The sequence below is a fragment of the Phyllosticta capitalensis genome (genome assembly GCF_038381095.1).
Source record: "Phyllosticta capitalensis strain CBS 128856 chromosome Unknown BKA78scaffold_1, whole genome shotgun sequence".
In the NCBI taxonomy this organism is placed as follows: domain Eukaryota; kingdom Fungi; phylum Ascomycota; class Dothideomycetes; order Botryosphaeriales; family Phyllostictaceae; genus Phyllosticta; species Phyllosticta capitalensis.
This window is the reverse complement of record NW_027117439.1, coordinates 2,789,736-2,815,737: the sequence shown is the minus strand read 5'-3', so window position 1 is coordinate 2,815,737 and position 26,002 is coordinate 2,789,736. Positions and strand designations below refer to the sequence as shown.

Here is a 26,002-nt window from a genome sequence, read left to right as displayed (position 1 = left end):
CGCGGCAGTTGAGTACTTCTTTGGTGCTCAGAGGCATGACTTGCTCCGCTCTGAATTCCCTCCTTTGGACCTCGAGATTCGGAAGAATTTGCCTTCCCTTCTCTTGCCGTCCTTCTTCATCATTCTTCTTCACCCTCCCTGCCTCTTCTGCACATATGCACAAGCACACACACACACACACACAACACATTCATTCTTATCCTTGCGATTCAAAGGCGCTTTTCTTTTTTTCCTGGTTGTGGTTGGATTTTACAAAAGTCGGGACATGAGTTATCCCACTACGGAGAGGGATTTGGGATGGATCGGACGGGACGATACTGTCGATGAATGGGCCAGAAGACCGAGCAATGAAATTAGCAGATGGGGCCAAGAGACTGTGCTAGTGGTTTGCATTGCATTTTGGGAAGCCGGATGTGGGCTTGTAGCTCGAGAAGGAGTGTGTGAGGGGTTTCCTGAAGGAATGGACGATGATGGGCTATTGCCTTGTAATGATATGCTATGATGGGGTCGTCTGGTTGGTTGGTGATCGAATGGATTACACATTGCATTCTGTCATGCTGGATTTGGACTTCTTCAGCCATCGTGAATTGAGCATTTGCTCCCGAGGTGATGCTACTACGCGCTGCAAAATGTTGGGACCAGCCGGCCAGATGTGTATGCATGTCAGGAGGGCCGTCCCCCACAGCTTGACAATCCAGGTACTCCATTCAGCTCTCTTCTATGGAGACGAGCTCCAAGCCTACATGCATGTATTGACTCGACCAAGTCATCCCGTACACCGCGCCAACACAATCTCCCTCGGACCGTAGGCGTTCTGCTGACTGGCGCTGCTGAGAGTTTGCGACTATCCTTCCCATGCGAGGCTGAATCCTCTCCTCTTCAGGCGACATCGCCCTCTTCCCGCCTGCGTTTTGTGCACGAGCCTGGCACAAAGCCTTTTTTTTCGATTCGGTTTGAGATCAGATTGGCCCAGCGCGGTCTCACTGACATCCGAGCGACAATGGCGGTCCGAGGCTCCACCCATGGCTGTTGTGGAAACGGCAGGTTTTCCAAACTCTAAAGAATTCCTCCAGTTGCTTTTTGGAAGGGGCTGCTAATGTGCAACAACAAGCGATGATGGCGCTGGGGAAATTTCCGACTTCAAAACGGAGCCAATGCCCAACACCGTCCAAACCAGCATTTTGCCCCAAGTGACATCGCGGCCTCGGTCCTTGCTGGTGTCGCCAAGGTGTTTCTGGCCACTCGGCGCTCGTGGTCCCGCAAGCCTGATTCAAGCCTAAGGGGACTGACTGACTTGGACTTTAAAAGACCTCTTCCGTGACTCGTTTCCCGAACCAATTCGAGAGCTCGTCTCCATCCCCGTCGTCGGTGTTGGAAAAGAAGGACGAGATGTTCATGCCTTGCGAGTCGTCATCGACCGGCCAGTCGACCTTCAAACTCGTCTTCTTGTCCTCGAGCAGGTCTTTTGCCGTGCCCCAGCTAAAACGACATTCGGGACCCCACCCAAAGAGGGGGTCCTTGTTCCGCTTGAGCCAGCTCGAGCAGCGAGCGTCGGATGGGTATCCAGAGCCCCAACCGGCTGCACCCTCAGTCTCGGTCGAGCTGTACATCTCGTAGCAGACATCGAGCGCAGCGTCTCTTGTCACCTTGGCACACACCGAGGCAGCAGAGACGCAGGGGTAGAGGGAGTCGGCCTTTTTGGCCACGGTAATCTTGACGGTGGGAAAGATGCGCTCGAGTTTCTTCTGGTACGTCGCAGGACTGCCAATCGTGTCGATGTAGACTTCTGTAACATTGACGCCTTTGGCCAAGACCTGCTTGATCAAGTCGATTGTGGCATCCATGGCCTGGGCGTTGAGATTGTACGTGCCGTGGGGCTGCAGCATGCCAGCCGAGATGTCGCGCGCCGACATGACCTGCGTAGCCCAACCGCAGTTCTGATGGAGGTCGGTGCCGTCTGTGCATAGCTTCTCCATCAAGTCCGAACGCACGGCGGGAGTGAGAACCTTGGAGTCGTCGAAGTGGTGCGTTTCTGCGAGGAGAGAGCGGTGGATGGCGAGTGGCAGGTAGAGCAGGGCGTAAACCATTGGGCCTGGTTCTGTCAGCATGATGGAACTACTACGCGATGCGTGTTTGCTTACCGAGCACAGGGCCTCTCCCAGCCTCGTCGACGCCGAGAACGCATTCGGTGGTGAGATCGTTGGCGATGGTTTTGGGTATGGGCGAGAAGTGCGAATACGATGCGCCTTTGAATATTTCGGCCGTCTTGACCGACGGCGCACGAAAGACGTCATCGGCAGGCGTTTCAAGAGCAATGTCTTGGGTTTCGGGGATCTGGTCGTCCATGATGGGATGCTGCTGAAAGTTGGTTGTGGACGGAAATGGCAGACAACGCGTCTTGCGGGAGGACGCGACGTGCTTAGCGCGGCGCAAGCCACACAAGCCACACAAGCCACACCACATCAGCGGCAGCACACCGCCACTGTGCCGCCGCAAGCGAGCCAGGATGCCATCGCGAAGACATCTGCTCTTTCACGGTAGTCGCTCTGCGCCTCTGCCCAACCACCATGGCAAATGTAACCCAAGAACCATGGCGGTCACTGGCACTACCAATGCCCGAACTCTCTGGTCCGCATACGGACAACGGAAAGCAATGCTTCGGAAAAGAGAGCCGCTGCACGTCGGCTGCATCAAGAGTTCTTGATGCCTGACTTCCCTTTCTGGCATGCTGCTATATAAATGTTGGCCCATCGATCCGCTATTTGCAAGCTCCTTCTCCTTATCCAAACTGATCACATTCGAGTCAACATTTTTCCACAATGGCTCCTTCATTCTACGCTCGAAGCCTTTACATACTCTGTCTGGCACTCGTCTTCCTCTCTCTCTTTTCCTCTTCTGCTGCCGAGTCAAATCCTGCCGCAGACCCAGCACCTGCACCAGCACCAGGCTGGGGCGCTGATGGCAGCTGGGGAGGAGAAGAACACGGGGGTGGGGGCGGAGGAGGAGGTGGTGGTGGCGGCGGCAGTGGCAGCTATCCAGGCGGAGGAGGTGGTGGAGGAGGCGACTGTGACGACGACTGCGACAATGCCGCCATCCAACTTCCTGCGAACCTTCATCTCATCATCGGCATGAGCGCAGCCACTCTACTCTTGCAAATATGGCTTTGAGATCACCACGGTATGCTGCGAATTTCCCAAAATTATTTGGCATGAATACTAAAATTGGAACAGGCCCGAGCCGAGGACGGCTCGTAGCGCTCGACTACTATGAACGGAATCGGGACCTCTATATACCGAAAGAATTGATGTCGAGACGTGTCAACGAGAAGTGCGGTTGTGTCATTTTGTCCGTTGGGGCTGGAGTTTTTGCTACTCGGGGTTGACGACGGAGGGATTACATGAGCAAATCCACTTGCATGACAATCTTCAAAATTGATTCTATTCTTGTTGATACTGATGCATCTATTTCTGGTTACTCAATCGCTGCAGCAACTCCTTTAGCTCATGCCTTCTAATAGCGGAAATGGGAATCTTAACAGCCATGCAAAATATCAGGGGGCTTCATGTCGCCGAGCAATCAAAGCAATCGACGTAGCAAATGCCGTGGTAATGGTGTGCCAGAGCAAACAGAGGCAAAAACCCGCTTGAAATGCAAAAGTCGCGTTCACTCGTCCCTGAAAAGCCATCGTCCACCTTCTGTCATGGCCTCTCTCCACCGCTCCTCCACTAGTCTCCGCTCCTCCTTTCGAGCCGCTTCTCTATCCTTTTGCGCCTCTTGGGTGCCCGGAAAATCTGCCCTCCAGAATCCTGGCGGTGTCCGTTCGCGCTGGAAAGTGTGCCTGTGACGTCCACAGCAGTTTGCCCAGGCGGTCATCTTTGCTTTGGTAAGAATCTCCCGTTGCTCCGCCCAAGGCTTCAACCCGAAAGCTTCTTTATTATATGTCGAGCCAAGATATGCACCAAGAAACTTGTCGTCATCGGTCAGCTCTGTTTGAGATGATGCCCACAACTCTTCCTGAATAGGAGGAGGGTCGATGCCAGACTCGACAAGGGCGCGGAAGGTTGGTCCACAGCATTCTTCTTTGATGCATCCAGGAATGCATCTGCGCGCCTCTTGGTTCCGAATCACTTGATTGTAGGCAAACGCCACACCGTCATTGACATTCGGATTGATCTTGAAATCGTTGATGCCGAGCTGCTCAAGAGGCCTGGAACGCAAAGACTGATGGTTTCGGTCCAACAAGCGCTTGGATGTTCGTTGAGGCACCTTTGACGCAGTCTGCGGCGTTGTGATCAAAGGCTTCTTAGGTATGGGCTCGGTATGCGGTGTTTTCTTAGAAGAGCTAGCCTTGTGAGCCGAACGTGCCGTCCGATTTGTTGCAGGAGTCAAAGGCTTTGCAATAGACCGTTTCTCTGGAGATCTGTCCGTGTCGAGAAGACCAGCCAATCGGCGTCGTGACTCCTCTCTCATCTCTGGAGACATTTCAGATTCTGGTGCCCCATCTTCGCCACTTTCAGAGACCAGGTGGATCGCTTTAGCGCCTCGGCTTTCCTCACCACGCTTCTTCGCCGGCCGTGGGCGAAACTGGGGTTGCGGAAAAGGAACTCGCGAGTTGGCATCGACTTGGCCCAAAGGATTGGTGTTGCGATGATTTCTTGGGCTGGGATGGGGACCAGTGCCTTCGCCACTGTTTTCTTCGTCTTCGCTGGCAATGTGTAAGGGATCGAAACCATGACTTTGCTCAGCTTTAATGGTAAATTGTTCTCGTCCCGTGCGCACATGGCGAGGAAAAAGCGGATTCAATTCAGCAGGTGCGCTAAAAGATCTCTCTTGCCGTAAAATGGGAACATCTCGAGGGATCTTTCGCTTCGTGAGATGGCGGTTTGATGGTTTCTCGAATTGACGGCGCTTTCGGGGCGTGTGGAGTTGATTTCCCGTATCGTCCAGGTCCAGCGACTGACCGGTTGGAAAGTGTGACGCCAAGATCTGGGAGACTGGGACGGATTGGCTCTCTTCTGGCTCTGTCTTGATGTGCACGGCTTCAGCAGGTTTAAGTTCCAGTGCGTTTTGGTCATCCTTGAAGACGGTGAAATCAAGGCCTTCTTGCACACCGCGGTGTTTTCTTTTCAAAGTCCGTTCGGAAATGAACTGCGGCTCATCACCATCTGATGCTTGAGATTGGGCGCCAGGAAGTCTTTGCTGTGCTTGTTCATAGTCCTCTTCTTGTGTTGTCTGACTGGATCTTGGTTCGGTGGAGCCCTGTTCACGTCGATCAAGTGCCTCGATTCTATCATGAGGATTCTGACGAGGAGTCTCGAAGTTATTCATACCATGTTCAGTCACTGAAGACGGAGGGTCGCTTCGTTCCCCGGACTCTTCAAGAACACGCTCCAGAGCCGGTGCCGAGACAGGTTCTTGATTTCTTGTATCATCACTCGACGTGGCGGGTCTCTTCTGAAGACGGTTATGGACGGGAGGCATCAGATGGATCTGATCTGTTGTGGACGCTTGGCGTGATTCAGTAACCATGTCCGCCAGACCCTCTCTTTCAGGCATTGGCGACATCACACTGATTGGTGTCGAGGGGCCTCTAAAGTCCGAATAACGATGGCCTGAACTTTTCGCCTTCATGTTTTTCCTAGCGTATTGCTCCCACTCTTTCGCAAGATCTTTGTACCTCCTACTTTTCGCTTCGAGCCGACCCATGGCGATAACTCGTTGAGCGTCTTGTTTTTGGAGTTTCTCATATTTCCGATTCAGCTCTGACCACGCATCTGGGGAAACTTGAACAGGTTTTGACCGATCAGCTGATGGTGCGGTGGTTGAGCAGTCGATTGCAGGGCTTGGGAGAGCTTCTTGGTTTCCAGCTAACTGTTGATATGATTGCACATCTGAGCGGCTTTGCAAGGCTGATGCAAGCTTTTCGTTCAATCTCTTGTTTTCTTCCTCAAGCTCGTCGATTCGAACGAGCAGGGAGGAATTGTGTCGTTCAACAACTCTCACCCGATGCTTTTCTGGGTTGACTATCAGCAGTGATGCAGACGTTTGAGAATGCCAAAGACATACGCTTGTTCATCTCATCGCGTATATTTTGCTCCAGAGTCCCCGTAAGACCCGCGACAAAAGTGGAGACGCCATCTGACTCCTGGGAGAAGTTGTTGTTCTTCTCCATGACTCGTGTGGGTCAAACGCGTCGCATCGCGTCTTGCGTCACAATGGATTGTCACGACTTTGGTGGTTCAGATTGGAACCCATGCGACTTCGGGTGGCAAGAAGAAAAGTCGATGTCGTCTGAGAGAGGACCTGCAGAGATGACGGGGCCAGCAGAAAAGGGAGCTCGTGCAGAAGGCAACAGCAGGGAGTCAAAGCTTTAATGGCACTTGAAGAGGCACGAAGGAGCGATGAAACGCGTGCCACCGCTATCACGTGTGTCGCCATCGATAAGATAACGATCCACTTCCGAGTCGGCCGCGCTGCGGACGTTTAGAGTGACGTCCATTGTCGCCGTCATGTTAGTAATGCACACCACTTGGATCCCTCTGTCAAGCTCAAGTCATGCTGTTCTCTTGAATCCAAATCTACAAAGCCTGACAAGGCTACAAACATGGCAAAGCGCGCTGCCGATGCCTTGAGCGACGTTGGGTCGCCTCCGAAGAAGCGGACAAGAGGTTCCTCGAATCCGGACCGTCTATCTCAACTCAGCGACGAGACCCTTCTGCGCATCCTCTCATATCTCCCAGTACCCGCCCTCAACGCTTGTCAGAGGTGAGCGCGTGGCCACACCTTCTCGCATGCCATTTTGCTCATCGAAAATCAGAATATCCAAGAGATTCCATGCAATCGCTTGCGACTCGCAGCTTTGGAAAGCTGCATACTACAATCGCTTCGTTCGCCCCCGAGCTTCAAGGCTGCCCGGAATCAAAGATGTCAATTCCGCTGGACATCTCTACTATTCCTCCAAGATTTCGAAATGGCTAGACGAAGCGAGTCTGGTTGAAAAAGGAAAAGACACGAACTGGAAGCGGCAATACAAGCTGCGACACAACTGGGCAAGAGGTGCCTGCGATGTGGCCGAGATACCACTCTTGGAGGCTCCCTCCGCGTCACCTGTCCTGGTTCATTTCAATGAGGGAATAATATACACTGCGGACTTGGAGTCGGGGCTTCGAGCATGGTCTGTTGGCAAGGACCGAAACTTAATAGCGAGCATAGCGCTGGAGCCCCAAGGACATGAGCTCCAGCCAATGCCAACATCTCTTACTGTCGACGAGACAGAGGCTGCTGCAAAATCACGGAACATCGTCATTGGATTTGAGGATGGCAGCTTCTCCGTCTTTGGCCTTAGCAAAGCATCTGGCGAATTTCGGATGATGTACAGCCATCCAGCTTCCTCAAATGGCGTTCTGACAGCAGTAGCTTACGCATCACCTTATTTACTAACAATGAGTGGCACCCAGCTCATGTCACTCTACAAATTTCCAAAGAGACACAAGAAAGAGTCTGGCCATGAGGTGCTTGACCCGCCTCGATTGTTATACTCATTACGGTCTCATACTGTTTGGCCGCCTCTTTCCCTTTCCATCAGACCTTCAAGCGAAAATCTCATTGCATCAATCGCATACGCGCTGCCAACATACGTCTCTGGATGGACTGTCGGCATACAAGAGATGCGGATCACGCAAGAGGGAAAATTGATAGACTCTCGACTTGCTTTTGCTGAACACCAAGGATTTCAGTCGCTATCAAAGCGATTCCTCCACTCGTCCTCTGGGGAGTCGTCTCGCCCTACTCCCGCCTCGGCATCGGCTCCTTCTTACTCAAAGCCGTCGTCGTTGTCATATACGCATCCTTACCTCCTGAGCTCGCATCCCGACAATACCTTGACCCTCTACATGGTCAAATCCACAAAGGATTCACTTTCCATTGGACCTGGCACTCGATTATGGGGCCACACCTCGTCTGTGTCTGGTGCACATGTTGCCGCCCGTGGCAAAGCTGTCTCAGTCAGCTCTCGAGGAGACGAAATTCGCGTGTGGGAGTTGGAAGGTGGTTTGGGCTCCTCGTCAAGCAGGAAGCGCCAGCCGGCCGGAGAAATGAGCATTCGGATACAACCCGAGCAAAAGTCATCGGCGTCGTACGAATCGAGTTCAACAAACAATGATACCCCCCTTGTGTCGACGAGCCTCGCTATGGCCTTGCGACAGGCAGATGATTGTTCGCGGACAGGAGACTGGGTAGGCTTCGACGAGGAGAACGTCATAGTACTGAGGGAGTGGAGTCGGGGCAACCAGGCTCTCGTCGTTTATGATTTTACATAGCGTTATTCCCGAACAGAGGAACCCAGCGAAGGAGAAGCTGAATGGCCTGCTCGAGTCATTGGGAGTCCCCGGAAATGTTCTGTCATGTAGACATGGTGGACACATGTTTGTAGCACGTGTCTTGGACAAATGCTATGCCAGCCTCGCCATATATGTCTGTTTCGGTAATAGGGGAGAAGCGGCCGAGTGGGCCACGGTGGGTTGACAACCTGGTGACTACCAACACTGTCCCGCCGTCAAGGCAGCCAGTCAAAGGCTGCATGAGCGATGCATAGTGGTGCCAGTGTCTGGCCTCAGTACAAAGGTAATGGCTGGCCAGCCGTCCGATTGATCGCATTGCATCTCGACTCAGGAGCCGTTGGGATCAACAGCCGCCAGTCGTCTGGATCCACAAGAGACTTGACAGCTGCAGTGTGACGGACCTCTCGACACACTGTCACGAGCCTCTTGGACAGGCAGGACGAGGAAGAGCCAGGCAGTCTCCACATTCTGCGCGGGAACCAAAGCGCAGACCCTCGGCGATCACGCATTGAGCAGATCAGGTTGGCAGCAGGTCGAGCAGCAGCGCGCGGCGCCAACAGGTGCAGGTTGCAAGTCATGGCCAGTCGAGTAGTCGGGACTTTCAATTTAGCCATTGGCGCAGACGGCTTGGATGTTTGTTTCTGGTTGAGGAGGCCCGACGGTTGAAGGTACTCGCTAAACCCCCAGCAGAGCCCGCTCCCGACGTCCTTCCGGCCTAGCGTGCCTTTCATCCCACTCCGACCACCTCCAGTCGCCTCTCTACCAACAAACCTTTCCACCCTCAACTCGCCCTCACTCCACCTCTCTACCTCTGCCTGCAATCCCAGATCTGCTCGCAGACCTTGACAACTCACCTGCTCACCCGCCACATCCGTAAGTCGCTCTCGTCTGACCTCTCACTTCTCTAAACAATTTTTTCCCCTTCTCGTTGCCGAGGTGCTCATGCTAACTGGCGCCGCGCTGCAGACTCTACTCAACACATCCCTACCTCTTCCACAATGGATTACAGCGCCCCTCCTGCTCGTGGTTGCTACAACTGTACGTCCTACCTTTCACTCGCATTGAGAGTCCGTCGCTCTCTGTCCGCGGCTCTCCACGCTCCGCCCTCCCGCCTACACACTTCCACGTGCACATGCATACTCCTTCCCCCCTTTCCAAATTCGCGTTAAGCCTCACCTCCAGCGGGGTCGGTTTCTTGGGCTGCTACATCCGGAAGGAGTCTTTGATCCTCGTTGGAGCCGTCGTGTTCGCGCACCAAGCGCCAATGCCAACGTCGTCGGTCGACCGCGTGGGAACCGAACAGGCCATCTGAGCCTCCAACCCAATCTCCCGTGCATGCGAACGCACTTCTACAACTTTCTTGTCCCGCTATACTTTTCGTTGTTGTCCATCCTGCGCAAGGACTTGGCTTTCGTGGCTTCTTCGCCGCGTTCCAATTCATTGTCGAGGCGGAAAAGCTGTTCGAGTCAAAGCTAATCTGGAGAAGGCGGTGATGTCAGCCACCAGGCTCGCGACTGCCCCACCAAGGGCACCCCGACTTGCTACAACTGCGGCCAGCAGGGCCACTTGAGCAGGGACTGCGGCGAGCCCCAGGCTGAGAAGCCTTGCTACCGTTGCGGCAAGATTGGACACCTTTCTCGCGAGTGCCCCGAGGGCGGTGCTCCCGGTGTCGGCGGCGGCCAAGAGTGCTACAAGTGCGGCAAGGTCGGTCACATTGCTCGCAACTGCACGCAGGGTGGTGGCTACGGCGGTGGCTACGGCGGTGGATACGGTGGCGGTTACGGTGGTGGCGCTTTCGGCGCTCCCCGTGGTCAGACTTGCTACTCTTGCGGCGGCTACGGTCACATGTCCCGTGACTGCACCCAGGGCCAGAAGTGCTACAACTGTAAGTCAAAGTCAACTTCAAGCAGAACGTACCGGTTCACTGACTACTTCCCGCAGGCGGCGAGATTGGCCACCTTTCCCGCGACTGCCCCTCCGAGACTTCGGCTGAGAGGGTTTGCTACAAGTGCAAGCAGCCCGGCCACGTCCAGGCCGCTTGCCCCAACTAAGCTCGCCCTGGATCGGCCGGCACATTGGGGATGAGAAGACTGCTAGTACGACGGCGGACCTCGATCAATTCTTGGCCGCTCATGATGACGACCTTTCATTTCTCTTGAGTCGATGAACCTTCAGCTCCCAAGATGGTCGACCTCGCGAATGCCCCCCAAAAACTTGTTTAGGCAGCATGGAGCACCTTTTTGATTTCTCATTCCCTTTTTCTTCAATTGCAGCTCGACTTGAGCTGCCCATGGACGGACCGGGCCAGATTGGACAAGCGTCGACGGAAACGGCGGTATGGAAGTCGGATCGGGAGGAGAGGTGAATTCAGACGGCGATGTGTGTAATGCGGACTCCTTCGTCTTGCGAGTTGCATGGGACTCTGGAGCATTCGATTCCCCAAAAAGATCAGATAGGCATGATGACAACAGCCAGCAAAAAACAAGCGAGTGGTTTACGGTCGAGAAGGTGAAAGTGCGATGATGAGGTGAAAGACTGAGCGAGGGGACCGAGATTTTAACTGAGAACTGAAGTGGACAGTGCGGCGGACACCATGATGGCCAGTGGATCACGAGCGAGCCAACCAAAGGTTCGGCCTTCGCTTGCTTTCCATGGCACCATGATGAGCTGCTCATGATCGCCGCCATCCCTCTCCAACGCTTCCATCTCATTCTCATCGTCGTCTCCGTCAAGGCAGGAGCGCCAACAGTGCCATGTGAAACTCTGTCCCTTGTCAGGGATCCCATTACCGTGACTCGGCAGCAAACCTTATTCAGACCAGGACCTTCAGCCTCTGGACGTCGTCATCGGAGCCGACGTCAACTCCAACGCCATTGGCTCTGCCAAGCGCCGACCGCAGCTGTCAGAAGACGGGACTGAATCGGTAAAACGATAGGCGAGGAGAGGCCTCGGACTGCATCTGTCGGCGTGAGAACCGAATCTTGCTACGAGTACCCATGCTGAGCAGCCGGAAGCAAGACCGGGAATTCTCTGGCGCTCTGGAGAGCATACTTTTCGCACTGCTCCTTTTCCTCGCGTGTGGTAACTTTGCAGCGATTTTCCATGTCAACGGTCAGCGCCGTGCCGAAGACTCGCAAGCCGCTGGCGCAACTCACCACCGCGACACGAGAACACGTTGCCGTGTGTGCTCTCACTGGACATGAGAATGACGGCAGCAAATACAACGGACTTGTCTCCAAGCTTCCCCTCTCCCTGTCCCTGCAAGCGATCTGCTTTTTGCGTCCTCCTGCATGAAACAAGAATCCGCCGTCTCCGTTCTCTGAACAAGCTCTCTGCTTTGGACGTCGATAGACACTAGCACTCCTTCGTTGTGCTTTCGTTCGCCGCAAAATGCTTTGGCTTCATTCGACCTTCCAGTCATGCATTCTTTACCTTGTTCTATTACTTTCCTTCTGCGGTAATACCAATGCCGACGGACCCGACAACAAAACTGCGCCGCGATCGTCATTTCTCTCTGTAATACTCAACACGTACTATTATGTGGAGTATTCTTCTGATGTCAATTTGAACAGAGACCAGACCTCAGCCCTCCAGCGTTGACGTGCGAAATCAACAAAGATGGCCTCAGTCCTGGTACTATGAACACTCCTTATCTTGCGACTGATTTGCGCTGAATCATAGCAGGATACATATTCATTTCGCCGTATGGCGGTCCACAAAGCGGCCCTTATATCTACGACAAGAAATGCGTGAGTCAAAAGACTGTAGGTTCTTTCTAGGGCTTACTGACCGCTCCCTGCAACAGAATCTAGTTTGGTCGGGATATGCAGTTGCAGGCCCGGAAAAGTCCTTCAATTTCAAGCCATGCAAATACCAGAGTGAGGACCACCTCTGCTTCTTCCAAGGCATGACAATCCAGGGCTACGCGCGGGGCAATGATTTGATCCTGGACAACTCCTACACAGTCGTCAAATCCGTGCAGCTCGGAGGGAGCGGTGTCACGGCCGCCGACATGCACGAGTTCAACTTGATTGAGGGCGGGAAATCCGCACTGATTACCTCGTATAAGCCGACCGAAGCTGATCTGAGCGGTTTTGGCATTCGAAACGGTGTCGGCTATGTCTTGGACGGTATGTTCCAAGACATTGACGTGCAGACGGGAAAGATGAACTTCGAGTGGCACTCTCTTGACCATGTGCGCCTGAGGGCTACGTATGTCTTTCCAAATAGCACGGATACTGGAGGCACTGGAACAGCCCCTGATGATGCGTGGGATTACTTGTAAGTCATGCCCTTTCTTGCCAACCATGTCTGGAAGCTAAGATGCAGTCAACAGTCACATAAATTCCATTGATAAATCGAAGTCTGGAGACTACTTGATCTCAGCGCGGTCGGTGTCCTCGCTGTATCTGATCAGTGCAAAAGACGGAAGCATCATATGGACTCTGTCAGCCGGCGGAGACTATTCCGATTACGCCTGCTTGAACTTCAACTTTTCGTACCAACACGATGCTCGATTTCTCAAGGAAAATGACACCAACACTGTAATATCACTCTTCGACAACGCCTCCAATGGCTTCAACGAGACCTCGAGCAACTCGGCCGGTCTGATCATCAATCTAGACCACGTCACGAAGCAGGCGTCTCTGCTCCAACGCATCCCGCCGCCAGACCCCACCATCATCGCAACCAGTCAAGCCAACACGCAAGTGCTGCCCGACGGCAACATCTTCCAAGGCTGGGGCAACAACAACTCGCTCTCGGAGCACGCACCAGACGGCACGCCGCTACTCTTCGTCAAATGGGGCGACTATCCAGTCATGAACTACCGCGCTTTCTCGGCCAACTGGACGGCCAAGCCCAAGACGCAACCCGCTCTGTACGCTTTTTCCAAGAATCGCAATGCAGGTCCGACGAGCTTCTACGTCTCGTGGAACGGCGCCACCGAAGTCGCAGAGTGGCGCTTCTACGGCCTCACGTCGCGCAGCAGGGAGTCGTCAGGGGGCACATCGCTGGGCACAGCGCGCAAAGACGGCTTCGAAACGGCGTTCCAGGCGCGCGACTACGCAGCGTTCGCGTACGTCGAGGCTGTCGCCGCGGACGGCAAGGTGCTGGGTAGGTCGGCGGTCGAGCAGACAGTGTCGCCCGCGCAGGGCTATGCCGCCAGGTGCGACGACTGGTCCTGTCCGGACGCCACGACCGTTGAGCGGGTCCCTGCGATTCGCGGCGGCTCCAGGGCGCCGGGACAGTCGAAGGACATCAGTGGGAGTGGGAGTGGGAGTGGGAGTGGGAGTGGGTCGCAGAACGGCCAGCAGAAGAAGCCCAAGTCAAACGCTGTGCCGGGCGCTGGCAGCATGGTCAAGAGGGAAGGCGGAGCCGCGGCGCCCTCACTTTTGGGCGGATTGGGCGTGTGGGTCACGCCATTCGCGGGCGTTTGGCTGGCCTATTACTGCCTGATGAGGCCGTGAAATCTTTGAAGCGTCGGTCGTTACCTACTTCTGTATATATCTGTACAGCATGGCATGGATGGATTTGATAGATGGATGGGAAGCGCATGCATGCATCATTTTACCATAACCTTCGTTTTTGACATTCACCTAGATATCCAGTCGTTACAACGTCCTTAATCAGCATTTGCATCTGCATCGCAGCTTTGTGCGAGCATTTCTTCGGTCGTCGAGAGTCAGTCATGCCGGATGTCTTATATCCGAGTCCGACAACGCCGAGCGAAAGGAGCCCGGGAGCTCCACCGCAGGTCTCAGATGTGTGTAGTCAGCACTGAAGATCGATCTTGTCGGTAGCTTAATTGAACGTCGGTCGTCGTGTCTTAAATGGTGCTCTTCTTCAACTCGTCTACTTCGTGGTCAGTTGGGGGCTGTGGTCAAGTGATACCAGGGAACGGGGAAGCGCTTACCCAGCGTAAAATCAGGATTTTTCCATTGCGACCAGGAGAGTTTTAGATATGGGTGAAACTCAAGCCTCTGTGTTTTTTCACGATCACTTATGGCCAGTATCTGAGGACTGAAAAGCAGGGGCGGCAGATAATCATGTTCATGCTATATACAAGCCCGTCCCTCGTCAAAAGATCTAGATAATACAAGTGCAAGCAACAACCGGCCTCGAAATGCAGCAAGCCGTGCGCAAGCAAAGAACGTCAAAAAGACTCGCTAATGACAGCGCAGCATCCGAAATCCTCAACTCCTACCAAATATGCAGTGTTTTCTCTAGTACCAGAGAGCCTTGTTCCAGAAAAGGCTCTTGTCGTTGGCAAGGTCGTCGTCGGTGATGTACATGGTGTTGTTGAAGCAAATCTGGTTGCCCTTGGTGTTGTTGTTGGCGTTGTACTTGGGCCAGAAGAGCTTGTCGTCGGCCCACTTGGTGTTGGGGTTGCCCGTCAGAACGAACGACAAGAGGTACTTTTGCATCTTGATCTGTACGCAATCCCCGTGTCAGCTCATCCGTTGCTTTGTTCTATGTGAGGAAGTATTGTAAGGGGCGGGTCACTTACGGCAACGGTCGAGTCGACCGAGCTGCTGCCACCCATGCCACCGCTCATGCCGCCGGCGCTGGTCGAGTTGGACGAGGTGGAGTTGGAGGAGCTGGAAGGAGCGCTGCCTGAGGAAGAGGAGCTGCTGCTAGAGGACAGGGAGTAGGTCGAGTACCCTAAGTAAATGTGTTAGCCAAGACTTATCAGTTGCTCAAATCGAGGAGACTCGTACAGTAGTAGCTCTGGTCAGTGCCGTGCGTGGCCGAGTCAAGAGAGACCCTGGCGTTCCAGGTGTTGTTCTTGAGAGCGTGAGTAAGGGCGAGGTTCTTGCCAGTCAGGTCGAAAGACTGCTTCATGTCGGAGAAGCGGAGGCCGGGGCTCTCGTAGTCATCCTCGGGGTAGAGCTCAAGAAGCTCCTCAATGACGTCGTCAGTGATGGCAGGGAAGAAGATGCGGAGCTCGGTAGAAACATCAGCGGTGGTGTTCACGCCCGAGTAGGCCTGGCTGTTGGCTTCGTGCTCCTCGTGAGAGATGACCAGGGGACCGCTGAAGTTGAAGTTACCAGCGTACAAGCTGGCCTCGTAGGTGTCGGCGATAATGTTGCCGTCAACGCGGGGCTGGAACTGGTAGGTGTAGGTGTCCTCAACATCCGTGGCAGCGTCGACGAGAGTGGTGAAGTTGACCTTGCGCATGCAGTCAAGGTTTCCGCCGTCACAACCAACAGCGGAAGAGACGTTCAGCCAGAACTGCTCGGCGTGGTGGTGGCCGGCGCCAGGGACGAAACCAGGAGACATGATGTAGGCCTTGTTGAAGCTCTGCTCAGCGCGGCCGGCGAAGCGCGTCAACTGGAACATGACCTGGGAGCCACCGGCAGAGAAACCGACAGCCGTAATGTCGTCGGGGTTGCCACCAAACTTGCTGATGTACTTCTTCGTCCACTTGAAAGCGTGCTCGACATCCCAGATGGCCGTGTTGGAGACACCACCCTGGTGGTTATAGGTTGGGCCGTTGGCAAGGCCAGTCATACCAAGACGGTAGTTGTACGCGACGAAAACAAAGTCCTTGGACAGGTCGAAGAGACCCTCAGGGGTGTTCTGAGACTTGCTGCCTCCAGTGAATCCACCGCCGTAGGTCCAGACCATGACGGGAAGGTTCTTGCCCTCACTGCCAGCGGGGGCCCAAACGTCCATGTACAGACAGTCCTCCTCGGAGGAGCAGTCGACATCGGCGTCGGCAAGGTCTCCAGTGTTGACCTCGGTCTCGACAGGGGGCCATTGGGGTGCGGCCCAACGGAGGTCGCCAGTGGGAACGGCAGCAAAACGAATGTTCTGGTACTTGTAGTAACCAAGAGACTCGTTACCAGCGGCCGCAACGATGGTGGAGTAGTCGAGGGTGACCGATGGCATGGTCGCATTGGTGGTCGAAGTAGGGGCGGCCTGGGCCACAGCGGCCAGGGAAACGAGGGGAACAATGCTCTGGACCTTCATCTTGGTCTCAGTCGCGGGAAAGAGTGTGCTGGCGTTGAATGGCCATATTTTCCCCAGTGCGACATTCTCCTCTTATACATCGTAAATCGAGAGTCGGCAGCTCCCGAGGATACAGTTGGACCGTGGATCGACGCGTCAGCGTGTGCTGGCGCAGAGTCCATGTGGTAAAGGCCAGCAGCTTGGCTTGGCCTCTGCGCTGGGGTTCAACAAGGCGTTGCATCTGTATACGCGGCTTTCGGTGCGGTGCAGACAAATCTCCGCAAGGGGACGAATCATGTTCTAAACCAGTTAGCTTGGGACCGGAGCAACGCACCATTCAAACTAGACAGCAGTCAAGCAACAAAGTAGCAAAACCAGCCTCTTCGTGACAAGTACGCATACTCACCTCTCACCGTGATGGCGGAGCAGGAGCCACGGAGTGATGTTGCGAATCTGAAGAGTATACTTAGTTTCCCGTGCAGGGACGAGCCTTGTCCAGAAACGCCATAAGGCGGGCCGAAGCCGGTGCCAGTAATGCTTCGCGGCAACTGCCTCCTGTACTACTGTATAGAAGTCTTTTTGAAACACTTTTCGAAGATCCCTTTCCTGTGTTTGCCGCCTGGATTGAGTTGAGTTCCCATTGCCATCAATCAGCCTTGAACGTGCGCCGGATAAAGAGACTCGTGCATAAGAGCCATCACAAGCAAAGTTCAAAGTTCGCGAGTCGAGTGTTGGGGTAAAGAAGGGGAGGGTCCTTGCAGGCGAGGCTTGTATGTCGCTGTGGGTTGACCACCAGGTTCGGTTCGTTACCAGGCCGCGTCGTTTCCATCAGAGGCTTCCAACGCTGCATCATCTTGGTTCCTAGATTTTATGTAAATATTGGAGGAAAGAAACAGTTGATACTCGGAGATAGATGAGCAGATCGGGGGTGACGGTATGTCCTTGAAGTTGTAGCTCGGATCCGAGTGGCCTCGGCCTTAAGTCCGCTCGGAGTTCCTCCATGTCCGCAGCTTCGGCGGGCGGTCACAAGTTCTGCCACTAAACAAACCATCGCCGAGATATATTCGATTCGGGCATGATCTCCTGGGTCCTGGTTTTGAAAGATTGTCCGTTGTCTATTGTTCGTTAAGGTGTTCTAAACAGCTGCTCTCACAGATGCCAGTACCGTGGCCATCTAGCCATATTGCAGGTCCATGAACCGCAGCCCCAAGTCTGCAAAAGAAATGTTGACAGGACTGCTCTGCGATCAGCGAAACTGAGCATTCATTTCAAAAGAGCAGTTGCAATTGTTGCTGGAGTGCATTTTAGATTGTGAGGCTGGCCATGAATTCCTACGAAAAGATCAAAGTCGTAGTCAGCGTCGCTTACACGGTAAGTAAGTGGGTGTTCTCAAAAGCTCCCCAGGTTCTCTTACCTCATCAACCAGGGAATCTTGCCTGTGCGTGGAAATGCGGAGACACAAGCCCTCGTCTGATCTGCAATCTCTAGACCAGCTTATAGCCATGAATCCACGGAGCTACTTTGGTGACCGAGTGCTTCTAGAAAGATGACCCTTTTAGCTGATGGCACGGCGCTGGCCCCGCTGACCTTGGGGCTTCCGTGTCTCGGTGGTGTGTTGTTTTGCTTTGACAATGTGTTGCTCCAAGCAGGGTACCAGCGAAAGCTTTGCGTTCGCGGTGGGATAGCTGCGCAAATAGCCTAGTCCTGGCGGGCAGTAACTAAGTGTCGATTCCCTAGTACTCAAGGACACTCAACCCCTATTATCAGTGAAGTATATTCTGGTTGTTGAATTCCAATATCGACAGGGTCAAGCTGTTTGCTAACAACAGTAGAAATGCCAGTAATCGGCTGTGTCTGAGTCTATGATCCTATCAAGATCAAAAAGCCCCCAATGCGGTATCACTAAAACGAAGCCCGAAGATCCGAAACGCCCTAAAAGAGAAACCACCGCATGCCTTGCATCAGTAGCGAATGCGCGTTGCACATAAATCCACAGAAAGAAGAGAAACCAATCTCACATCTCATCCTTCCACCGATCCGACTCCCACTGCCTACAACGACCCAGAGAATCCGTAAAGATACATTCTTTCTCCATAGATGGTGCAGGGGTTATGGTTGATGCTGGAGCCTCGGTGGGAGAAGGGTCGACACAGATGAGGCCGAACCATTCCTTTGAGCTGCAGCTTGTTGAAGTTGAAGTCGAAGATAAGGAGCTTGAAGATTTGGTCGGATCATTGCAACCAAACCAGCCGGGAGTCTCACAACTCGCGGTCGAGGTAATCATTGCGGATGTCTGAGATGGTTGAGCGCTGCTCGTGGTGGTGGTCGGATCATTGCAGCCGAGCCAGCCTGGCGTCTTGCACGTCGAGGTCGAAGTTGAGGTCGTGGTCGTCGGTGGCGTCGGCACGGTGGAGGTTGTCGTAATAGTGTGTGTCTTCTTGTCGTTGCATCCAAACCAACCAGGAGTTTCGCACGTGGTCGTTGTGATTGTGGTGTAGTACGTTGTGGTTGGTCCAGAAGTTGTGCTCTCATCGAGACAGCCCCACCAACCAGGAGTCTTGCACGTCTCAGTCCTTGTCCTGGTGGCTGTAGAGGAACTGCTGGTCGTCGTGGTAATATCCGAGCCATTGCTTTCGAAGAACTTCCAGTTGTAGCAGTCGGTGCAGCCCGGATCCTGTCGACATTCTGGGACGTTTTCATATTTTTCAATCACGTCGTCAATGACTCCCTGGATTCTGTGCGTTCCAGCGCCCACTCTCCAACCAAGATCCCCGACCGTGTCGTATGTGCATTCAGATCCGGCGTGGCAAACGCTTTGCATCGCGTAACCAGCAATGGTGCAGACAGAAGTGGCAGTATTACATAGGCCCATGTACATTGGATCCGCCGTATGACCAAAATGGTAGACGCCAGTGTCAACCCGATCTTGATGGCTTCCTAGGTGGTAATCCGGAGGCGTAGGGAGTCCGAGGCGAGATGCCGCCATGGCCTCACCCGGAGCTTCAAAGGTAATAACCGGAAGTCCATAAGTAAGACCCAGTAAGCTTCCTGTAGCACCGCCAAGAGAATGGCCGGAAATCCATACGTCGGAGTTGGGATACAGGTCAGTCACATTGTGGTAAAGGTCCTTGACAGCGTAGTAGTATTTGTTCTTCTCCCGCAGTTCCTGGACCAGACAAGTGGAGTTGCACGTATAAGTAGATGTCATGCAATCGCACACCTGTCGCCACATGTACTGCCCTCCTTGGCCACAGCAGCAGCCAAAGAAAAGATTGTCATTGACCTTGTCGTTTGTGGTGGTCTCCGATCCATCGAATACAGCTGGCGAGGTGCCCTTGAGGCCGATGACGACAGTGCGATTCTCAGTGTCGGCAAATATGTGGCCGCGGAGGCCATCGCCTTCCCATCCAAAGTCTTCGGTATAGTTGAAGCCGCCTTTCACCTGCGACACATCAGTACATACTCATAATTCTTCCTGATCGACGTACGTCTCTCCACTCGCCCTGTCCCGGCTCCGTAACGTAGGCGTCGGCCGCGATTCGCGCGTAAGTCAGAACGCTTTCTTTGTCCGTTATGTTTGGACCTTGGACTTCGTCTATGGTCCATGCAGATGCAGGCAGCGACACTGCTCTTCCAGTAATGCGCTTCGTGTCTAATATATCGTCTATGGTCTGAGGGCGACGATCGACGAGCCTTTGGATGTTCATGGTCTGCGACCTGGCGCGCAAACGGGGCGGCGGACTCCGCTTCGAAACATCATCTTCGGCAACCCAAACGACGGTTTCGGGTGTTATGTCTAACCGCCGGTGTAGATTTGGATACTTGTGAGCACCGTGGTGGAAGATGTGTTTTAGTTCCTAAAAGGGCAACCATATTAGTACCGACCATTTCGTCATCAATCGGTCCGAGATATGCTCACAAAGGTCAACTCCCTTGGCTGCGGAAGTGGTGAGTGGTGCGCGGCCTCTGGAGGCAACACTGGCATGAGAGGAATACTACCATCCTCCTGGCCAAAAAGCGCGGCTCCAGATGGTTGGATGGTGGAGAAGGTGAGGAAGGACAAGAGGAGGTTGGCAGTCACTCTGCCGGCGGCGGAGCAGTGGCGGCGGGACTTCATCGCAGCGGTCGTGATACGGAAAGGAAAGCAGTCATCCCAGGAGGCGGAGAACCGACAGCAGTGTCGCACGGCTCACGTAGATCGATCTCTTATAGCAGACGGAAGTGAGGGCGTGGCGGAGAGTGAACGGTGAGCGCATGAGGATGGATGGGAGCTAGGTGAGCTAGAGAGGGCATATGACGCCGACGCCGACGCAAAGCTGTCCGTGCGCCTCCAAACAACGGCGGCGGAACAGCCGGGGCTTCTAGGTACTAGCAGCTCTACCTGCACCAAACCATCGTCTGCTTCCTGCTTCTCCAACCCTCTACTATTCTACGACCTTCAGACATGGTATTCACCGTCATCATCTCCTAGCCATCGCCGCAATGTCTCAAGAAGAAGACACCCCCAAACCGCTTCAGTCCTCGAAGTCGTGGTCTCGGTACGACTCTCCAAGCCGCGGCCGCGCATCCACTGTAGGAGCTACAATTCCCGAGATCCTCCATCCCAAGGCCTTTGCAGTTTCTCCCAAAAGTGACGCTGGATCCGAAGGTGCCGATGTCTTTACCACCAAAAGCGACGATGAAGGCGACTCTCGCGAGGACCCCGACGAGACGCTCAAGTTCCCGCAAACCTTCGAGGAGCTTCCCATTGAGATTAGGAGCCAAGCGGAAAGGTAGGAGAGACCTGCATAGTTGACTAGTACTTCAAGCTGACGTCCCAAGCTTTCTTGAATCACTTTCTGCCCGCGTCCATCCAACCCCAATCGCCATCAATGCCCTCGCCGAGCTCTTCCAAGACTTCTACATTCGCGCCTACTCTTCGATAGAAACGCACATAGCTGCCCTGTCTACGAGAATATCACGACAAGGATCCACAACATCACTCTCATCCAAAGGCACACGGAGAACTGGTCCGGAGCAGCAGATGTTGACTCCAACTGAAATAGCAGACCGGAGAAAAGCGCGGAAGCTACTCGAGCTCAAACGCAGTGCTCTCGAGGAGGCAGTCGAGAGGGCAGTGTGCGAAAAGGTGGGAATTCCAATGTTGCTCGTTCGACTCCCCTGTATCATGTGTTGCTAAATATAGCGCAGGTGTACTCCAGAATATGGCGACACCGAAGCACCGAGGATGGAGAGCGGGACGAGAAACTTCGTTCCAGAACTGCTGCTCTTTCGGTTGTAGGCATAGGCTTGAAAGAGCTGCTCGGCCACGGATCAGACATCACGCCAGGAATGCGCAAGGCTTTGGAAGAGAAGGAAGAAAATCTACCTCTGATGTTGTCTGGTGCAAGACGCAACATCGAAAAGATGAACGAGGAGGAGTATCCACTCGGCAAGCTCGCGCATCTCGTGGCAGCACACAAGAGCATCGTGGAAGCTCTGTCACAAATATTCCCGAGCTCGTCTTCAGCAGATGAGATCCTCCCAACGCTCATCTACACACTCATCACTTCGTCTCCGGAGAATTTGTGCGTATTCAGTAACCTGCACTTCATCAAGAGGTTCAGAGCTGTAGGAAAAGTCGACGGCGAAGCGGCATATTGCTTGGTCAACTTGGAAGCATCGGTGACATTTTTGGAGAACGTGGATCTTTCAACACTCCGCGCAGACGAACTTCCCTCGGGCCCTGAAAAATCAAAAAGCAGGCCGACGACTCCTCGCTCCGAAGCACCACCAATGAATCTGGGAATCACCCCGGCGAAGGCCAATCTTAACCCAGAGGATGCTGCACTCGACAAAGGCCTGGCATCAGATGGTAATCTATCTCAACTTGACAAGTCACAGAGGCGCATTTCCCACCTCATCCAATCGCAAACGAACCGCATTGAAAATGTCAGCGAAGCCGCTCGGCAGGCCGTTCTTGACAGCGCCGACCAGGCTTTTGATAGCATCAATGCCACGGTCGAAAACAGTTTGAAGTTTCTCTTCGGCCGTCTCAAAGAGCAACAAGGTGGCGGCGGCGCCGCTTCTACACTTGCACAACCGAAGACCTTGGAAGATGTGCGCAGGCTGGTCGGCACACCACCTATTCCAGACGACAATGCGTCTGCAACCAGTACCGAAGAAGGCAGCGAACCACCCACTTCACACCCAAAGGTCACAGACCTTTTCGGAGGTCGACGCCGTGGCACGTCGACGCGTGAACGTAGCGCTGACAGTGCCATGTCCGGTGGCAGCAGCAACAGGCGGTTGACCTTTACCCCGGCCGATAAATTGAATCCCTTATCAGGAACCCCGCCAGCGGACCCCGACATCAGTCCCAACCTCAACGACGGCGCGGGGCTCAGCCCAGCCGCTGCTGCTTCGGCCCCGGCCCCTCCCGTCTCCCCAGGCGCGTCAGCCGTTGAATCGATGCGCAATTTTGGAAACAGCCTCAACCCTTTGCGCGGCTTCGGTGGCATCAACATGCTGCCGCGCTTTGGACGTAGCGTGACAACCCCGATACCGCCGTCGCCCTCCCTTACTACTTCCGGACCTGCTGCTTCTGGCCCTGCCGATGTCGCGAATGGCGGTGCAGAGGCTGCTGCTCCAACTACATCCCCCACGGTCGTTGGTGCCGCAAGTGGAGCGGCTCCAGGCACTGCCAAGAAAGATAAAGCCCTACGCAACATCGAAGAGCTAAGCAAGACTCCTCCGCCCAAACGCAAGTTCCTTGATTGCAAAGATGCACGGGACTTGAAGATTGGAGAGGTAGACGAGCTATTGAAAGAATATCAGCGTCTTGCTGATCTGCTGAGGGGTGTGGTGCGGTTGTCGTAGATGATTTTACAAAAGCCAGCGCGAGCTGAAAAGCAGCGCAATGTGGGTAAATTTTTCTTTTTCGTGATCTTTTTCGTGGTCTCTGTTCGTTCTTTGCTTGAACTTTGGTGTTAGAGGGTGGCTGTTTCTGGTTGCATAGTATGGCGTTGTGCTGTCAGATCTTGCTTCTCTTTCTTGCTGTTGGTCGTTCTGGATGTACGGCGTGGATTCCTGAATGTGCTTTCAACCGGCATCGCTTGCGTGGATTTAGATCTGGAGTAATTAGTCGGCGGCAGTAGATGGTTTCGTAACAGTGAGTCTGCCTCTGGAGGTAGCAAATAAACCTACTGATGTCGAATTTCTCAACTGAGCGCGATTTGAGTGCTGACTGCTACCACGCTTCATGGATTGCGCTATGTACATAGGTATGGTATTGAAGACACCTGAAGCCGAAAACGGTAGGTCATTGACCCTTTGAGCCTTTCTTTCCAGCGTCCTCTCCCAAAAGAAAGCCTTGTTTGGGGCCAAACATCTGAGGCCACAAGGCATTTGCAGCACCGCGAAGTGGTCATTACACCAAGACCTTCATGTCATCACATTCTGGCTTTCTTGTCATCACACGCGACCCGGGTCTCGGACAAATGCCTTCGCGCATCCGGGGCACGGTCAAGCTCGACCTAATCACCGCACCTCTCTTGTTCGCGATATAAAGTCAAACATTTCCGAGAAGTACTGCGGTACTCCACCTCCGCTGTAGCCGCTACACCCAAGACCTCTCCCTCTCCTTCTTCATGTTCTTCCATCGTGTCACATCATGGCAACGGAAGACGACAAGCGCCCTCTCCACCTCTTCTGTGCCGCCACTGCCAACATCACCAAATGCAAGCGCCACAAGCGCACAGGACGCGCTTAGCTGACCTTCATCGGAGTGCAATGCTCTCGGCGAGCATCCGAATCGGGCACCTCCTTGTGGTCCCCGCACAACGATCCAAACCAGCCAAGTCCTCCTCCACATCTCCTCAGCATCTCCATCCGTCTCCATCCGCCTCGTACCTGCGTTCTCTCAGCAGTCAGGTGCAGCAAAACCGTTGCTGGTGGTAGCGTTTGAGCTGCCGCATTCAGCTCTTCGGCTGGAAAGTAAACAGACACGAAGACGAGGAGCGCCATGGCGATCGACAACGCGGATACGCAGCGGGACGTGCGGGTACCTTAACCAGCCAGCCCGCCGGATGGATTGACGGAGGATCAATGCAGGGACAGCGGCAGTCCCGCCGCCTCATCCGGAAGATCCGGAGAAGATCTGCCTGAGGCTTGAAAGGCGCGAGACGAGCGGTGCACGCGCTCTCGGGGTCCGCGCAGCAACTGACGACGTGGTTCGTAAGCAATGAAGGCCGAATGACGAGAGTAGCTTCAAGAAATGAGGTGACGGTGTTCTTGGGACATTGGCGCTCGATGCGTTTGTGATGAGATGCGCAGCCGCAGGTGCCAGCGTCAGTGGCTTGCGCAAACGCGTAGACGCGTGTATCACCAGCGAGGCTTGTATTTCGACTTTCATCACGCTAGGGGTGAGAGAAGAGGAGGGGGCAGGAGGGGAAAAGGGGTTAGGTCAGCAACAGCAGCCATCGTGGACAGCGCCACGATGGTTGGACATGCTTAGAAACGCTCACTCAGTGGCGCGGAGGGCATGGCAGAGGATGCGTAAGTACACAGCTATTCGGGACACAGTCCAAAAACGTCATCAGTTGACACTGCCTAGGCCCGGCGAGACCTGCTGCAGGTACGTGCTTTCTTGGGGGCACAGAGTTTAGGTTTGCAGGGCCGCGGGGATCGATGCCGTGGGCGGTGGCAATCGTCACAACCTGCTCAGTGCGGTGCCGCGCCCGCACAGACTTGAGGAGGCTTGTTGCGGCTATGCTTATGGTCGTGGGCCTTGACGCACCTATGCTTAAGGCACAGGGCGCCGCGTTTCTGCGGTAAGCATAAATGACCTCTGAGACTATGGTGGTTCTTGGAATGGGATCAATTATGCGCGCAGATGGCGTTCTCTCCGGCGTCAATGTGGAATTTCGTAGGCTCTGTCTGTCGTGATAGTGTACTGGGTACACGCGCTCGTCTTTATGTGCTGGTGGCGCTTGTGTTGTTTATATCTGAGCAGCTGAGAAGCTTAATCGTGATGTTGAGGTCCTCAACACAATCTATTGTGATTAACGACCAAGGTGAGAATATGGAAAGACTTTTGTGAGGAACTTGAACTTGCTCTGAACAGAAGTCCGAAAAACTCTCCGAATCGAGTAGGTGATGGACTCCGGGTGAAGGTGATGGGATCGTGAAGAGTCGAAACACTGGAAACTCAAACATCGCCGCCGACATCACTTCATTGCTCCTCCGTGCTGCTCTGTTAGCGGTGCTGAAGCTGACGCCTGTCCAATTTGGAAAATGTCAGACAATTTGAGACAGACGCGAGGTCTTTGCTTTCCGCTGCTGTCGTCTTGTTTGCGCCGGTCGAGGATTGGTTCGCAGTTCGGACTCGGCAACTTGGCTTTTCAGGAACCCGTTTCAGTCAAGGACCCTGTGTCCAACTGAATAAGTGAGCATGTCTTTTTAAGATCGATGACAGCAGGTGTCGTTTCTTGATCCAACCAGGAGCGTGGTGCGTGAACCTTCTGTGGCGCTGCCTGTGCGTTTGTTTGCGAGGATCTCGCATCAGGCACTGTACAGAGACAGGCACAAATGAAGTGGAGATCTGGCAGGGAGGTAAAAGACCTTTGATGACACAGCGCAACTAGGTGAAATTGTCCTATTCCATAGCTTCTGATTGGGTCAAAAAGCTATTGCTGACGCAAAATAGGAAAGTAGGACCGGGTGTACTTCCC

General features: G+C 54.0%; 8 protein-coding genes across 8 annotated transcripts; 3 read left to right on the top strand and 5 right to left on the bottom strand.

The window, feature by feature from the left end:
* Positions 1 to 1,301: 1,301 nt before the first annotated feature.
* BKA78DRAFT_348975 (ribonuclease H-like domain-containing protein) lies at positions 1,302 to 2,346 on the bottom strand (the record flags this gene model as incomplete). Its single annotated transcript, XM_066890725.1, has 2 exons — positions 1,302 to 2,092; positions 2,142 to 2,346. The coding sequence occupies 2 exons, from the start codon at positions 2,344 to 2,346 to the stop codon at positions 1,302 to 1,304; spliced, it is 996 nt and encodes a 331-aa protein (XP_066749678.1).
* A 1,089-nt stretch (positions 2,347 to 3,435) lies between these two features.
* Positions 3,436 to 6,359, bottom strand: BKA78DRAFT_303229 (DNA repair protein endonuclease SAE2/CtIP C-terminus-domain-containing protein). The gene is made up of 2 exons (XM_066887521.1): positions 6,067 to 6,359; positions 3,436 to 6,014 (listed from the first exon to the last, which is right to left on the bottom strand). Exons 1-2 carry the CDS (start codon positions 6,170 to 6,172, stop codon positions 3,664 to 3,666), a joined length of 2,457 nt encoding a protein of 818 aa, XP_066749677.1. The 5' UTR covers positions 6,173 to 6,359; the 3' UTR covers positions 3,436 to 3,663.
* Positions 6,360 to 6,604: 245 nt separating this feature from the next.
* BKA78DRAFT_291603 (F-box domain-containing protein) lies at positions 6,605 to 8,318 on the top strand (the record flags this gene model as incomplete). Its single annotated transcript, XM_066885933.1, has 2 exons — positions 6,605 to 6,765; positions 6,818 to 8,318. 2 exons carry the CDS (start codon positions 6,605 to 6,607, stop codon positions 8,316 to 8,318), a joined length of 1,662 nt encoding a protein of 553 aa, XP_066749676.1.
* Positions 8,319 to 8,464: 146 nt separating this feature from the next.
* BKA78DRAFT_17278 (uncharacterized protein) lies at positions 8,465 to 9,287 on the bottom strand. The gene has a single exon (XM_066883277.1). It carries the CDS (start codon positions 9,068 to 9,070, stop codon positions 8,612 to 8,614), a length of 459 nt encoding a protein of 152 aa, XP_066749675.1. The 5' UTR covers positions 9,071 to 9,287; the 3' UTR covers positions 8,465 to 8,611.
* A 2,360-nt stretch (positions 9,288 to 11,647) lies between these two features.
* BKA78DRAFT_340186 (ASST-domain-containing protein) lies at positions 11,648 to 14,094 on the top strand. The gene is made up of 5 exons (XM_066890312.1): positions 11,648 to 11,855; positions 11,912 to 11,972; positions 12,024 to 12,088; positions 12,145 to 12,620; positions 12,676 to 14,094. Exons 1-5 carry the CDS (start codon positions 11,730 to 11,732, stop codon positions 13,805 to 13,807), a joined length of 1,860 nt encoding a protein of 619 aa, XP_066749674.1. The 5' UTR covers positions 11,648 to 11,729; the 3' UTR covers positions 13,808 to 14,094.
* A 294-nt stretch (positions 14,095 to 14,388) lies between these two features.
* On the bottom strand, positions 14,389 to 16,313 carry BKA78DRAFT_340185 (carboxylesterase family protein-like protein; the record flags this gene model as incomplete). The annotated part of the gene is made up of 3 exons (XM_066890311.1): positions 14,389 to 14,770; positions 14,848 to 15,002; positions 15,059 to 16,313. 3 exons carry the CDS (start codon positions 16,311 to 16,313, stop codon positions 14,564 to 14,566), a joined length of 1,617 nt encoding a protein of 538 aa, XP_066749673.1. The 3' UTR covers positions 14,389 to 14,563.
* Positions 16,314 to 18,150: 1,837 nt separating this feature from the next.
* On the bottom strand, positions 18,151 to 20,559 carry BKA78DRAFT_17228 (Alpha/Beta hydrolase protein). Its single transcript, XM_066883269.1, has 3 exons — positions 20,212 to 20,559; positions 19,781 to 20,149; positions 18,151 to 19,734 (listed from the first exon to the last, which is right to left on the bottom strand). Exons 1-3 carry the CDS (start codon positions 20,407 to 20,409, stop codon positions 18,307 to 18,309), a joined length of 1,995 nt encoding a protein of 664 aa, XP_066749672.1. The 5' UTR covers positions 20,410 to 20,559; the 3' UTR covers positions 18,151 to 18,306.
* An 83-nt stretch (positions 20,560 to 20,642) lies between these two features.
* On the top strand, positions 20,643 to 23,486 carry BKA78DRAFT_303214 (uncharacterized protein). Its single transcript, XM_066887520.1, has 3 exons — positions 20,643 to 21,064; positions 21,114 to 21,420; positions 21,483 to 23,486. The coding sequence occupies exons 1-3, from the start codon at positions 20,775 to 20,777 to the stop codon at positions 23,148 to 23,150; spliced, it is 2,265 nt and encodes a 754-aa protein (XP_066749671.1). The 5' UTR covers positions 20,643 to 20,774; the 3' UTR covers positions 23,151 to 23,486.
* Positions 23,487 to 26,002: the final 2,516 nt, after the last annotated feature.